At 44.7% G+C, this 15,815-nt stretch overlaps 1 protein-coding gene across 1 annotated transcript in view; it reads left to right on the top strand.

The window, feature by feature from the left end:
* LOC121569937 overlaps window positions 1–15,815 on the top strand; it is a 40,752-nt gene that overhangs the window by 11,596 nt on the left and 13,341 nt on the right. The window contains exon 2 of the mRNA XM_041881293.2: window positions 4,657–5,492. Within this exon, the coding sequence (XP_041737227.2) occupies window positions 4,657–5,492 (836 nt within the window). The remainder of the gene's footprint in view (window positions 1–4,656; window positions 5,493–15,815) is intronic.

Raw genomic sequence — 15,815 nt, 5'->3', positions numbered from 1 at the left:
AATTTGTTTTGAGAATACTGTCTTGAGTTGAGCCAGTGAAATTCTTTCCACATGTAACATTAGCACTATGGGAATGTCATGTAGGAAGTACACATCTCATTCTAATTAAGTGAGACATACCAAATGACACATGTACACCACATGACATTTTGTCGATTTAAATCTCATTCATGATATCTATTTAAATAAACAGTGGATTTTTGACTGAATGTACTTTAGTTGCACACATAGAACTCTGCATTTGAAAGAGAAAACACATGTAGGCTACATTTTACTGTATATGCTAGCGAGTATTGTCTTCTGATACTAATTTTAAAGTTATTTGTCCACCTTGAGAGCACTTAGCAACAGTGGAATCTCTGAATCTTATAACATTTTCAAGAGGCCAACGTTGTGGCGGCAGGTAGCTTAGTGGTTAAGAGCGTTGTGCCAGTAACCGAAAGGTCGCTGCTTCTAATCCCCGAGCCGACTAGGTGAAAAATCTGTCTGTGCCCTTGAGCAAGGCACTTAACCCTAATTGCTCCTGTAAGTCGCTCTGGATAAGAGCGTCTGCTAAAATGTAAAATGAAAACCCCACGTAACTGTTCCACAAGCTTTGGCCAAAATCGGTAAATGTAAACTAACTGGGAAAACAAGGCTATTGTTTTAAATGGGAAGAGACCTGAGCCAGAACCAAGGCTGATAGGAGCCGCTATCTAACCCCAAAACAGTATTATCACAACTGGTTGTTTTCTCAGGGAAAACATGGGTGTGCCTCCATTGTTGTGGATGTTATTCACAGTGAAATAAAAAAAACAATGGGTTTTGTTTTGTGAGAAAAAGCTGCGAGCAAACAGGTTGGAAGTATCTCCACCTCACAACCCCCACTGCAATTCAAATGCAATTCCATACTAAGATCATTCCTTCAACTTCAAAAAGGAGGGAAGAGTATCACTGTAATATGATTATTATAATGTAATTGACTGGCTGCTTTTAAATCTGACACGTCACCATCTCTAAATAGTTTGGCAGTAGAATGTAATAACAAATCATGGTGGTTACACCTACTTCCAATCAGTTTTGTGTCCTTCCAATCAGGACTAACTTCCTGCCAATTAGGTTTTAGGATCTATCGCTCAGCCTGAGCTCCTGTGAATTTGATCATTCATCATCCTATCCATGTCCCCTCCCCTCCAATCCAATCACAAACTCTGCCCTCCTAATTTCCTAACAGTCAACTATGGAATTCCCCTGTGAGTGTTTATACATTTCTGCAGTCAAATGACCAAATCACCCTCTAGTGACCTCATGGTTGGAATGTTATTAATATTTTTCATAATGTCATAATTAATATATATATATTTTTTAAAGCACCGAAAATCCGGTGTTTTTATGTCAAGACGTTTTGTTATATTTCAGTCTTCTGTGATGTATATAAAGTGTATATAAAGTGTATTATTGGGATGCAAACTCAATGTAATACATTTCAACTCTATATCTGACATGGTACAGGTGTCTTCTTTTTTTAAGCCAATAACCATGTGTGTGAGGTGTATACTTTTGTTTCAAAGTAGATTTGTTTAAGAATACCAAGAAACACTCTAAAAGGTTTTAAATGGCCCGCCACAACCGCTTAAGTAGGCATCATTTAAGTGGGCATCATGTTAGGAAGTTTTGTTTGTTTTGGTAATGTGGTAATGAGATTCAACTAATATTGATATTCAAAAGACTTCTCGCAAACGTTTCCTTCAAAAACTCCCCTCAATAAAGTTCCCTCTGAAGCCCTTTTTAATCTCACATTTGCCGTGGCCAGATCTTCAATTTAAATAGCCGGTAGTCGCCAAACCTCCTCTATTGTTGAATTTTGATCTAACAGTCTACTATTGTGTTATCCCAGAAAGGTGCTTGGGTTAGATTTGCAGTACAGGACTAAATCAATAGAATAAAGTAATACTCAGATGTAATTAAAACATATGAGCTGCTCAAGGAGATGGTGGAGATCTTCTCGGGTCCAAAAAGTTGGACCCGGACCCGAAGGGACCTGAGGACAATCAGACCAGGACCCGAACGGACGTGATCATTTAAAAAAAGGGGGAACCCGGACCCAAACCGACCCGAGTACAATCAGACCTGAATCCGAATGGACCTGACGACAACCAAACCTAGACCAATGATGTATATAAACCCTGGATTGCTGAAACTATGTATTGGTCACTGACCACGTTTACATGCACACCAATATCCTGCTATTATTCGGGATACTCAAGTATTTTGTTTTTGAGTTGACACATGTAAACATCATATCGCATTTACAATAACCCGAAAAAGCTTGTATCCCGGTTATGAGAAACCCGGATAAGATGCCTGGGATATGCTGATTTTAGAGGGGATACTGTGGCATGTAAACATCTTATCTCATTTACTGTTGTTTTTCGCGGTCTGCGCAGGCTCAGTTTTGCATATCATGGGTGTTGTGTGATGATGTTTTCATCTGATTGTCAAAGAAATCACTTCAAATGTAGGCTACCTGTGCAGTTCGATCCACTATAATGATTCCATAATAATTTATTTTGCTGATACTCCTTACTGGACCGTATAGCCTACTGGCTACTTTCATCCCATATCTAGACAACTTTCTGCTTATAATTTCCGACATTTGGTAGGCCATTTGTTTGTCAACTATAGTTAGATACATGCAGCTTCTCTTCTGTCATAACTTGTTGCCCCAGAAGACTAAATAAAGTAGTGCTCACCAGAATAATGTCTTACATTGATAGAATGAATGCATTAGTAATCTAGTTAACACTTGTAAAGTTATCTGTTTTGTTTAGGGACCGGGGAGAAAACGCAATAACTCCTAAACGGATTGGTCCTGTGTAATATGTCCAAATGTCATCAGTTTGACCGGTTTTAAGGAAATGAAAAGCTGAGAAAACTATGAAATGTTTCTGATAAGACTTCAGTTAATCTTGGGTGCATATTTTGTGGTTGAAATACTGTCTGGTTGCATAACAGTGTCAAAGATAACACATTACACGCACATTCATATTTTCTCAAGAGATACTGAAAAAAAGAAATAATATTTCTCCACTCCTGTTCCTGAAACAAAATTAACATTTGTTGTATCATTTTACTGCAAGAAATGCATAATTCTGCAGGAGTTCATATTATATTACGCTACATGTGAGAGGTTATAGACCTACAGTCAGTGTCCATATTTCAGCTACTATTCCATTTAACCCATATTAGTTTAAATTAGGAATATTCTGTTGGCACTCCCAAGTAGGAGCAGTCCTCCATAGGACTGAATGGAATTCTACAGTATTTCAATTAAATGTTTCAAGGACAAAAGTATATGTATTTATGTATTTTTCTTGTTGTAGTGGGGACAGTTACATTTGTAATCTGTAATGTTTTCATATATACAAAATAAATAATGATTAGCTCACATAATATACTTTAAAAGTATGCATTAAGGTGTCTGCCAAGATGGAGGCCCGGTGGCTTCAACACATCGCCCCCTATCAGTCATCTAGAGTATATATAAATAATTGACCTAGACCCGACCCGATTGGACCCGAGTGACAAAATAAATATGTTTATCAGCCAAGTTGCTCTTCTGGTTAATGAATAGGTCTTAATAATTTATGTTGGCTAAGCCTTTTATAAGTCAATACATTCACCTTATTAGCGTAAAATAAATATGCTATAGGCTATGCAGAGCCGTAGTCGGGTCCATTCGGGTCCACTCGGGTCTATCAGCTGTAGTTACATAGACCCATTGACAATCAAACAGGACCCGACACGGACCCGAGAGAAAAGTTACCATTTTGGACCCGCTCGGGTCGGGTCTCGGGTATTCAGGTTCGAGTGGACCCGTGAAGACCTCTAGGAGATGGTGTTATGTAAGTTTGTTGTTTTGGAATTCAAAGTAAGGGGGGAAAATAATGTTTGATTGACACCGAGGAGTATCAGATTGCCCGTGGCGAGAAAGAAGAGATGTCACATATGAATGCACCCCATAATGGTATTAACCGGACCTTAAGATCAAAGCTGGACAGTCCAGTGTGGGGCACTGATAAATAGTGTGTGTCCTGGGGTATTTGTGCACGCCCGAGTTAAAGAATGCTGGTTTGTATAAAACCAGTCTTCAGGTTTCATAGGAAGATCCTCAAATACCTCTTAGATATATATTTTGACAGTACATCTGTCATTCATGGTCAAAGGAATTGGACATGCAACTGTGAGTCCTTTGGAACAAAAACACCATCCTCCTGCTTACACAAGAAGAGAGAATGTTTCAAATACCTGAGCAGCTACAGTCTTAAATTTACTCTTGACATCCACTCTCCTTAGAAAGACATATTGTAATTAGATGTTAGTGATGTTGTTAGGTATTCTCTGGTCAAGAAAAGTACATTTTGTAATCTGAAAGAGTTTACTTTTTGCTTCACCATCCCTTTAGTGCAGTTGAAGCTTTCTGGCATATGTTATTTTTGCAGCCCTTAGAGTAGACTGCTATGCAACACTTGAAAACTGGCATACACTCAGGTATTTTATTTCATTGGGGATAATTTTGAGTGAAATTCAAGTCACTTGTGGGAACATTCGAAATAGGCAACTCAGGTAATGCGCAAAAAAAGCTGCTTTACTAATTGTGCTTTTCATTATTCACAGGGAAGGGGGACAATGTGCTGGAGAATGAGGTTGTTTTGACCAAGATGAAGCTCTTCAACAACTTCCATGAGAAGACCCTCAACAACGCTGATGATTCTTCATCCACAATCTCCATGTCAGTATCTGAGCAGGACATCTCAGAGCCTGTCAAAGGTTTGGAGGGGAATGCTGACCTGGATAACATGCCTGGACAGCCCCTGATGGAGTCAAGCTCAGACTACCTCTCTGACATTTTCTCAGACTCTCAGCTTCCCATGCTGTACAAGTTTGAGTCGGAGGACTCTGGAGTGGAACTGCTCAGTGGAACCAACTCTCCCTCCACACCCACCGGCTCAGAGCAGAGCTTTATGGTCCACAGCCGGGAACCCTCCTATGACTCCTGTAACCTCAACACACCTGTCCCTACCCCAGATCCACTCCTCACTATTGAACAGTGCTCTGACACCAAACAAACAGAGGATATCAGAGACACACCATGTACGACTGTAGACAATGCTGTGCTGGAGTGTGATATTGTGGAGTCGGGGGCTGAACTCAACACAGAAGTTGAGAGGGTAGACCTTCATATAACTGAGAAGGACATAAATATGGAGAGGGCCCAACACAGGGCCTTGAAGGACACTGCTGAGGACAGTGAGGGGGTTTCAGAGCAGCTGGGTGAGAACAGGGCTGTGACTGAGGGGGTCAACTCAGCGAACACAAGGCCCAGGAGCCAGTGCTCTACAGGGGCCTGTGATGATATGACAGGAGTTAACTTTGAGCAGCGGCCTTTGAGGAAAAGCACGACGAGCGACAGCCTGGAGAAGTATATGGAGGAATGCTGCAGACTGAGTGAGGTAAAGATATCCCCGCCCCCCGCACTTCGTATTTACTCACAGGGCTGCATGCAAGCCCAAAGATGTTACCAATTATATTCTGTTTTATGTATAAACTATAAAGGTTTATTTATGGGGAAATGTGTTGTAGCTATGCCATCTGTGTACTTTCATCTGCAACATTAAGTCTGTTGGCTACTTGAACAGAATCAAGGACCTCATTTTTCATTTATATGAAAAACACATATCTCTTAAAATTATCCAAACCAGTGAGCATCTGCAACTGTGAGACTGAACTGAAAGTTCATATTTGTCCCTACATCACCTTTAGAACTAGAACATGTCATTATATTTTTGGAAAATATACTATAGTGACTTCCCACTAATTTAAACATGATGCCCTCAGTAGTTTGATGGATTTTGGGTGGTGGACAGCAAATATCTTTACGCTCCCTAATGATCTCTAATTACCAACCCTTCCCAGCCTCTATGTCAGCAGCTAATCATGGAACCTCCAACAACAACAAGGCTCTAGGAAACTATCTCTATGGGCAGGAGAGTATTTTGAGAACAATTACTAAACTTTGTCTTTGAGTTTACAAGTGAGTGCTAGATTAAAACTCAGGTGAATCAAACCTCTAAAATACATTCAATTAGGCAATACAGGTGTAGACCTCCTCATCACATTATTGTAATAAGATAATGTCATACTGTTATAAGATAAAAGTGCTTGTTGATTTTACAAACAGCACATGACAAGAACTCAGCTTAAATCCCTATTTATGGGTAAACAAAAAGAGATAAAGTATTCTCATACTGAACCTCCATGACAGCTATGACCTCAACTTGTCCTTAGTGAGATAGCTGAGCAATAAAAAGCTACTTTACCCATTCAAACGGACCAGTAGAGGCACGTTTCCTAATTAAAGCTTGCCAATGACAGCTGTGTTTTCATTCATGTTTGGAAAAAAATACATCTTATTTTCAAATGAGAAAACAGTGTTGTCTTGCAGAGCTGCACCTGACAGCTGTGGAGCTTTGCCAACCCATAATAACCTGTTTGATGTGCTGCTAGACACATCACTATCAGCTCTCAGCTCTGTCTTTGATACAGCACTCTCATCTGAATGTCTGGTCGATTTAGGTTTTGAGTGAAGATGAGCGTTTAATCTGACTGAGATGCTTTGCTCTTGTGCCCCAAAAATATGTTATCCGTTTTTGAAAGTGTTTGCATAACATTTATATTACTGTAAAGCCTAGTCCGACCAACACCCCTGGTGATTTACTCCTGAGTGGCGCAGTGGTCTAAGGCACTGCATCGCAGTGCTAACTGTGCCACTAGAGATCCTGGTTCGTATCCAGGCTCTGTTGCAGCCGGCCGTGACCGGGAGACTCATGGGCGGCGCACAATTCGTCCAGGGTAGGGAATGGCCGGCAGGGATGTAGCTCAGTTGATAGAGCATGGCGTTTGCAACGCCAGGGTTGTGGGTTCGATTCCCACGGGGGGGGGGGGCAGTATAAAAAAAATTTAAAAATGAGAAAATAAATAATACATTAAAGAAAAATAAAAAATATATATATAAAAAATTAATTTAAAAAAATATGTATTCACTTGCTGTAAGTCGCTCTGGATAAGAGCGTCTGCTAAATGACTCAAAATGTAAATGTAGTCATCAATTTAATTCGGCACTAAGGGATACATGTGCTATAAAAGTTAACCGTGGACAGTTTGGTGTGCTGTGTCAAGCAAGGCAAGGTGAAAGTGATCTCCATTACATCTAAACGTCCCTTTTTCAGGACCCTGTCTTTCAAAGATAATTCGTAAAAATCCAAATAACTTCACAGATCTTCATTGTAAAGGGTTTAAACACTGTTTCCCATGCTTGTTCAATGAACCATAAACAATTAATGAACATGCACCTGTGGAACGGTCATTAAGACATTAACAGCTTACAGACGGTAGGCAATTAAGGTCACAGTTATGAAAACTTAGGACACTAAAGAGGCCTTTCTACTGACTCTGAAAAACACAAAAAGAAAGATGCCCAGGGTCCCTGCTCATCTGCGTGAACGTGCCTTAGGCATGCTACAAGGAGGCATGAGGACTGCAGATGTGGCCAGGGCAATAAATTGCAATGTCCGTACTGTGAGACGCCTAAGACAGCACTACAGGGAGACAGGACGGACAGCTGATCATCCTCACAGTGGCAGACCACGTGTAACAACACCTGCACAGGATCGGTACATCCGAACATCACACCTGCGGGACAGGTACAGGATGGCATCAACAACTGCTCGAGTTACACCAGGAACGCACAATCCCTCCATCAGTGCTCAGACTGTCCTCAATAGGCTGAGAAAGGCTGGATTGAGGGCTTGTAGGCCTATTGTAAGGCAGGTCCTCACCAGACATCACCGGCAACAACGTCGCCTATGGGCACAAACCCACCGTCACTGGACCAGACAGGACTGGCAAAAAGTGCTCGTCACTGGTTTTGTCTCACCAGGGGTGATGGTCGGATTCGCGTTTATTGTCGAAGGAATGAGCGTTAAACCGAGGCCTGTACTCTGGAGCAGGATCGATTTGGAGGTGAAGGGTCCATCATGGTCTGGGGAGGTGTGTCACAGCATCATCGGACTGAGCTTGTTGTCATTGCAGGCAATCTCAACGCTGTGTGTTACAAGGAAGACATCCTCCTCCCTCATGTGGTACCCTTCCTGCAGGCTCATCCTGACATGACCCTCCAGCATGACAATGCCACCAGCCATACTGCTCGTTCTGTGCGTGATTTCCTGCAAGACAGGAATGTCAGTGTTTTGCCATGGCCAGCGAAGAGCCCGGATCTCAATCCCATTGAGCACGTCTGGGACCTGTTGGATCGGAGGGAACTTGCAGGTGCCTTGGTGGAAGAGTGGGGTAACATCTCACAGCAAGAACTGGCAAATCTGGTGCAGTCCATGAGGAGGAAATGCACTGCAGTACTTAATGCAGCTGGTGGCCACACCAGAAACATTTACATTTACATTTACGTCATTTAGCAGACGCTAAATGAGCGACTTACAAATAGGTGCATTCACCTTATAGCCAGTAGTACAACCACTTTACAATGTTTTTTTTTTTTTTTTTTGGAGGGGGGTAGAAGGATTACTTTATCCTATCCCAGGTATTCCTTAAGGAGGTGGGGGTTCAAATGTCTCCGGAAGGTGGTGAGTGACTCCGCTGTCCTGGCGTCGTGAGGGAGCTTGTCCCACCATTGGGGTGCCAGAGCAGCGAACAGTTTTGACTGGGCTGAGCGGGAACTATGCTTCCGCAGAGGAAGGGGAGCCAGCAGGCCAGAGGTGGATGAACGCAATGCCCTCATTTGGGTGTAGGGACTGATCAGAGCCTGAAGGTACGAGGTGCCGTTCCCCTCACAGCTCCATAGGCAAGCACCATGGTCTTGTAACAGATGCGATCTTCAACTGGAAGCCAGTGGAGTGTGCGGAGGAGCGGGGTGATGTGAGAGAACTTGGGAAGGTAGAACACCAGACGGGCTGCGGCATTCTGGATGAGTTGTAGGGGTTTAATGGCACAGGCAGGGAGCCCAGCCAACAGCGAGTTGCAGTAATCCAGACGGGAGATGACAAGTGCCTGGATTAGGACCTGTGCCGCTTCCTGTGTAAGGCAGGGTCGTACTCCGACTGTTGTAGAGCATGAACCTACAGGATCGGGTCACCGCCTTGATGTTAGCAGAGAACGACAGGGTGTTGTCCAGGGTCACGCCAAGGCTCTTCGCACTCTGGGAGGAGGACACAACGGAGTTGTCAACCGTGATGGCGAGATCATGGAACGGGCAGTCCTTCCCCGGGAGGAAGAGCAGCTCCGTCTTGCCAAGGTTCAGCTTGAGGTGGTGATCCATCATATGTCTGCCAGACATGCAGAGATGCGATTCGCCACCTGGTTATCAGAAGGGGGAAAGGAGAAGATTAGTTGTGTATCGTCAGCGTAGCAATGATAGGAGAGGCCATGTGAGGATATGACAGAGCCAAGTGACTTGGTGTATAGCGAGAATAGGAGAGGGCCTAGAACTGAGCCCTGGGGGACACCAGTGGTGAGAGCACGTGGTGCGGAGACAGCTTCTCGCCACGCCACTTGGTAGGAGCGACCGGTCAGGTAGGACGCAATCCAAGAGTGAGCCGCGCCGGAGATGCCCAGCTCGGAGAGGGTGGAGAGGAGGATCTGATGGTTCACAGTATCAAAGGCAGCAGACAGGTCTAGAAGGATAAGAGCAGAGGAGAGAGAGTTAGCTTTAGCAGTGCGGAGAGCCTCCGTGACACAGAGAAGAGCAGTCTCAGTTGAATGACCAGTCTTGAAACCTGACTGGTTTGGATCAAGAAGGTCATTCTGAGAGAGAGAGCAAGAGAGTTGGCTAGAGACGGCACGCTCAATAGTTTTGGAGAGAAAAGAAAGAAGGGATACTGGTCTGTAGTTGTTGACATCAGAGGGATCGAGTGTTGGTTTTTTGAGAAGGGGTGCAACTCTCGCTCTCTTGAAGACGGAAGGGACATAGCCAGCGGTCAAGGATGAGTTGATCAGCGAGGTGAGGTAGGGGAGAAGGTCACCGGAGATGGTCTGGAGAAGAGAGGAGGGGATAGGGTCAAGCGGGCAGGTTGTTGGGCGGCCTGCCGTCACAAGTCGCATGATTTTATCTGGAGAGAGAGGGGAGAAAGAAGTCAAAGCATAGGGTAGGGCAGTGTGAGCAGGACCAGCAGTGTCATTTGGCTTAACAAACGAGGATCGGATGTCGTCAACCTTTTTTTCAAAGTGGTTGACGAAGTCATCCACAGAGAGGGAGGAGGGGGGGGGGAGGAGGATTCAGCAGGGAGGAGAATGTGGCAAAGAGCTTCCTAGGGTTAGAGGCAGATGCTTGGAATTTAGAGTGGTAGAAAGTGGCCTTAGCAGCAGAAACAGATGAAGAAAATGTAGAGAGGAGGGAGTGAAAAGATGCCAGGTCCGCAGGGAGTCTAGTTTTCTTCCATTTCCGCTCAGCTGCCCGGAGCTCTGTTCTGTGAGCTCGCAATGAGTCATCAAGCCACGGAGCTGGAGGGGAGGACCGAGCCGGCCGGGAGGATAGGGGACATAGAGAGTCAAAGGATGCAGAAAGGGAGGAGAGGAGGGTTGAGGAGGCAGAATCAGGAGATTGGAGGTAGAAGGATTGAGCAGAGGGAAGAGATGATAGGATGGAAGAGGAGAGAGTAGCGGGAGAGAGAGAGCGACGGTTGCGACGGCGCATTACCATCTGTGTAGGGGCAGAGTGAGTAGTTTTGGAGGAGAGCGCGAGAGAGAAGGATACAAAGTAGTGGTCGGAGACATGGAGGGGAGTTGCAGTGAGATTAGTAGAAGAACAGCATCCAGTAAAGATGAGGTCAAGCGTATTGCCTGCCTTGTGAGTAGGGGGGGACGGTGAGAGGGTGAGGTCAAAAGAGGAGAGGAGTGGAAAGAAGGAGGCAGAGAGAAATGAGTCAAATGTAGACGTAGGGAGGTTGAAATCCCCCAGAACTGTGAGGGGTGAGCCATCCTCAGGAAAGGAGCTTATCAAGGCGTCAAGCTCATTGATGAACTCTCCAAGGGAACCTGGAGGGCGATAGATGACAAGGATATTAAGCTTAAATGGGCTAGTGACTGTGACAGCATGGAATTCAAATGAGGAGATAGACAGATGGGTTAGGGGAAAAATTGAGAATGTCCACTTGGGAGATATGAGGATTCCTGTGTCGCCACCCCGCTGACCAGATGCTCTCGGGGTATGCGAGAACACATTGTCAGACAAGGAGAGAGCAGTAGGAGTAGCAGTGTTTTCAGTGGTAATCCATGTTTCCGTCAGCGCCAAGAAGTCGAGGGATTGGAGGGTAGCATAGGCTGGGATGAAGTCTGCCTTGTTGGCAGCAGAACGGCAGTTCCAGAGGCTGCCTGAGACCTGGAACTCCAGGTGAGTGGTGCGTGCAGGGACCACCAGATTAGAGAGGCAGCAGCCACGCGGTGTGAGGCGTTTGTGTAGCCTGTGCGGAGAGGAGAGAACAGGGATAGGCAGAGGCATAGTTGACAGGCTGCAGCAAATGGCTACAATAATGCAGAGGAGGGAGAGAGGGGGGCCTCCCTCACCACAACTCCCAAATATAACTCTCCCAACTTCCACCTCAGAAACTATAATTGTTGTAAACTACAGCGGTTCAATGTTTTCTAGGAATAGACTAACTCAGCTAGCTAACTAGGCGCAGCACGAACGGCACGAACACACAGAGAGAGCCAAACTAACGTTAACTAGTCACCCATGTCCCGAATTCCCTGAACGACTCGGGCTATCAATATGTAAAAACAAAACACAGATGTAGGTTATGACTTACCCCTAGCAGCTACTGTTAGCTAGCCAAGTGCAAAGCTAGCCACTGAATTGACTCAGCCAGTTCGCGTCTGTTCGCTAGGTCGTTCCAGCTATTGTTTACTAGTAGCTATCCAGGTAGCAACAAGCTAGCTAAATTTCAAGCACAGTAGCCACTTGCTACCTAACGTTAACGGTTCAGACATGAGGTTAGAAAACAGCTGAATGGTAGGCAATTATTGTATGTAATCATTGTAGGCAGCCAGCTGGCGTAACCACAGGCACTCCCAGGCGTGAAATAACAATACCGTTGCTAATAGCTACTCGCCAGCTAGTCCAGGTGGAGGGTTAGCCAGCTAGCTTCGTGCTACGCCCGGCGCCGCCGAATACAATACTAACCTAAAATAATTACATACAACAACCCACGATAACTACCAACAATACCTAACTACAATCTAAATACATATGTAGGTTATGACTTGCCCCTAGCAGCTACTGTTAGCTAGCCAAGTGCAAAGCTAGCCACTGAATTGACTCAGCCAGTTCGCGTCTGCTCGCTCGGTCGTTCCAGCTATTGTTTACCAGTCAGCGTTAACGGTTCAGACAATGAGGTTAGAAAACAGCTGAATGGTAGAAAACAGCTGAATGGTAGGCAATTATTGTATGTAACTATTGTAGGCAGCCAGCTGGCGTAATTACAGGCACACTCAGGCGTGAAACAACTATACCGTTGCTAATAGTTGCCAGTAGCTATCCGCCAGCTAGTCCAGGTGGTGGGTTAGCCAGCTAGCTTCTAGCTTCAGCCGAATACAGCTAGCTTCGTGCTCAGCCGAATACAATACTAACCTACAATAATTACATACAACAACCCACGATAACTTCCTACAATACCTAACTACAATCTAAATACATAGTTTTAGCCTTACTCGACAAAGCCCAAACTATGTATAAAGCCAAGCTTACCCGACGACCTCACCCGACGACGACCTCACCATATCCCAGACCCACTTTGTTCAGGGACACATTATTCAATTTCTGTTAGTCACATGTCTGTGAAACTTGTTCAGTTTATGTCTCAGTTGTTGAATCTTGTTATGTTCATACAAATATTTACACATTTTAAGTTTGCTGAAAATAAACGCAGTTGACAGTGAGTTTATGACCTTTTGACAATTTTGCAGGATGACACAAGCTGTTAGTTGATCTCACATCCTTTACATGATACATAAAATGGTCAACAATCCAATATTAATTCATGAGCAAACTAATCTGCTATAGAATTAGAGGTGGTCAAACTAGGCCATACTTCAAAGCCAGCACCTCTTAACACTTACTTCCCCATCTCTCCCTCAAAGACCATTCATAACAATGTCACGTTCAAAGACCCAGTGAAGACAAGGCTGTATTATGGTATACAGCAGGGGACTCTTAACACAGGGCTCAGTAGCTTACAGACTGAAAGGAAAGGTGGAGAGGTCATGTGTTACAGTGTGGGGGCCTATTTCATGCTACCGCATGTCAAACAGCACCTGTTCATCTGTGCTGAGTGACTGTGCAGATGACTGTGGTGATATTGTCCTGGAGAGCCAGGCAGCCAGCTCCCCTCTCTCTCTCTCTCTCATCTGGGTCCTGCCGCTCCCTGAGCCCAGAGCTGGACGGTCTACGTGGACGCATTAAACAGGTGTCAAATTGCTCAAATTACTCACATATTTACCTAGATAAAGCCCCTTTGATAGCCTCTAGGGCCCCTTTAAGGGACCGGCCGACTAGCCGGCGGGTGGCGGATATTTTGGGGGGCCCTTCTGTGGCTTACTTTAGAGGTGCATTGCTGACAGGCAGTCCGGCGGTAAAACTCTTCATCATCATCATCACTTGTCACCACAGCTAATAATGCCATTCCTTTGCCTGCCAAATGGGGCTCTGTGGCCCCAGGAATGTAGACCCCCCTCTCCTCCGTCAAACATCAAAGACTCTCTCTCTCCCTCTGCCCCTGTTTTATAGTTTTAAATGTTAGGATGGCCTCAAGATGGTCTGTCAACCAAAAGTTTGAAAATAACATTCCCTAAGCATGCTGAACATGAAAACACTGTCAGTTAATTATCAATAATACAGCCTTCTACTGTAGATAGAGACAGGGCTGCAGGGCAGCGTAAGAGTGCAGAGTGCAGCGCAGACATATTTCACCATGAGGAGAATAGGTTTATCATATGGATGTGTTTAGCTATCTGTCTGATCTTAAGCAAGCCTCTATCCGTAGGAGGAACCACCGGGTATTCAAAGCATACTTTCCCCTCCGTTGAAGGATGTGTGGAACACTGAAATATGGTGTCATAAAATAATGAAGACGGGGGGAGACGACAACCCCAGTTAATTAAAATTGTGGTCCTGTCGAATTCCTCCGCTGCAGCCCATAAACATGCACATGATGTACTAAACACACTTCCTAGGGGCTTCAGATGCATTCCACTGATTTTCTATTTATGATGAGCTGATCTGTGTGTATTGTGGTGCTCGTGCCTATATGTCCTTTTGCTCAAGGCATCTGTAGAGTACATGAGAAGTATAGCTGCTGAATTTATGGTAGACACCCAAGTACTTCCATCGGTTATTGTTGGCAGGTAGTAAGAGCAACTGAGGTAGACCAGAGTTTTGGTGAGGTGTGGTTGGTGGCTAATTGAGACAGGTAGCTAGCATCATTGGGGTTGTTAATCTCACCACTGACCCATATCGGCATCACGTCATACATTCTGTCTCTCTGTAAATCCTCAAGACCCCCTTTTCCTGTCAAAGTTTGACAGAGCCAGCACGGACACACAGAGTGTTCCCCAAAGAGTGCCTTGGGAGATATACAACAAAGCAGAGAGGCAAGAATATTATCTCAACTCTCTCCCCAGATTGTGTGTGCTGAAAACAAATGGGGCTTCTGGACAGAAAATGAGTAAACGTGTACAGCACATTCCTTTCTCCCTATCTCTGTGTGCACCCCACATCTGACGCCTCATTCCTTTCCAACACTGTCATGTTTAGGAAAGTATTTGTTGATGCGGTAGACGCAGTGGAATCTCCAGAACCAAGACCCGAGGAGAGTCTCAGTTTTCCACAACTTTGATATGTTGGTATATCATGCTCACATTTTCTATGTCCTGTGTGGCTTACTTAGTAGAGCATGGCACTTGCAACGGCAGGTTTGTGGGTTTGATTCCCACGGGGGGACCAGTATGAAAATGTGTGCTGTCGCTCTGGATAAGAGTGTCTGCTAAAACAATAAAATCATTAGTTACTGTATGATATGAAAAATATTCACACTGTGGAATCCACAGTTGTTTTTTATATATTTTTCTCATTGTCAAGGCAATGTAGAAAACGTGTGAATTGCTGTCGTGTGGATGAAATGCCAGGCTTTGGCCTAGTTAGTGAATTACTTTTCACTTGGCTCTTTCCTTTAAAGTTGTGAAAGTGTGAAATAGAGAGAAAGAAGAGGTGCATATGTTAAAATGACACTTATGGGCAGGTCCATTTTCTTGTGTATTTGCTTTGGAAAAGGGACCTGCCAATGAGTGTCATTTTAACATATGCACCTCTCCTTTCTCTCTATTTCACACATTCACAACTTTCACTAACTAGGCCAAAGCCTGGCATTTCATCCACACGTCAGCGATTCCCACGTTTGAAACATTGTTACCCCCTCACAACACAAGGGGCCAGAGGAAGTTCTGTGGAAGGGAGTGGGGGCATTCCCAGACCCATCTACTTCCCCTCTCGTTTCCCCTCTAGTCTCCTTCCATGACCCACGAGGGACCAGGAGGGTCATGGAGGGGTGATAAGATCAGTCCCAACCTGCTTCCATCACCGCCTCTGCCAGGAAGACTGCTAATGACTGCCTGTCTCATATCCTCTGCCCATGACTTACTGTGTGTGAGGAGGAATCTCCTCTTTATCTTAATGAACCCTTGTAAAACAAAGCTGGGATGGCCAGGCTACAAGC

This window comes from Coregonus clupeaformis, chromosome 1 (assembly GCF_020615455.1).
Source record: "Coregonus clupeaformis isolate EN_2021a chromosome 1, ASM2061545v1, whole genome shotgun sequence".
NCBI classification, from domain to species: domain Eukaryota; kingdom Metazoa; phylum Chordata; class Actinopteri; order Salmoniformes; family Salmonidae; genus Coregonus; species Coregonus clupeaformis.
This window is presented reverse-complemented; position numbering and strand designations above follow the sequence as displayed.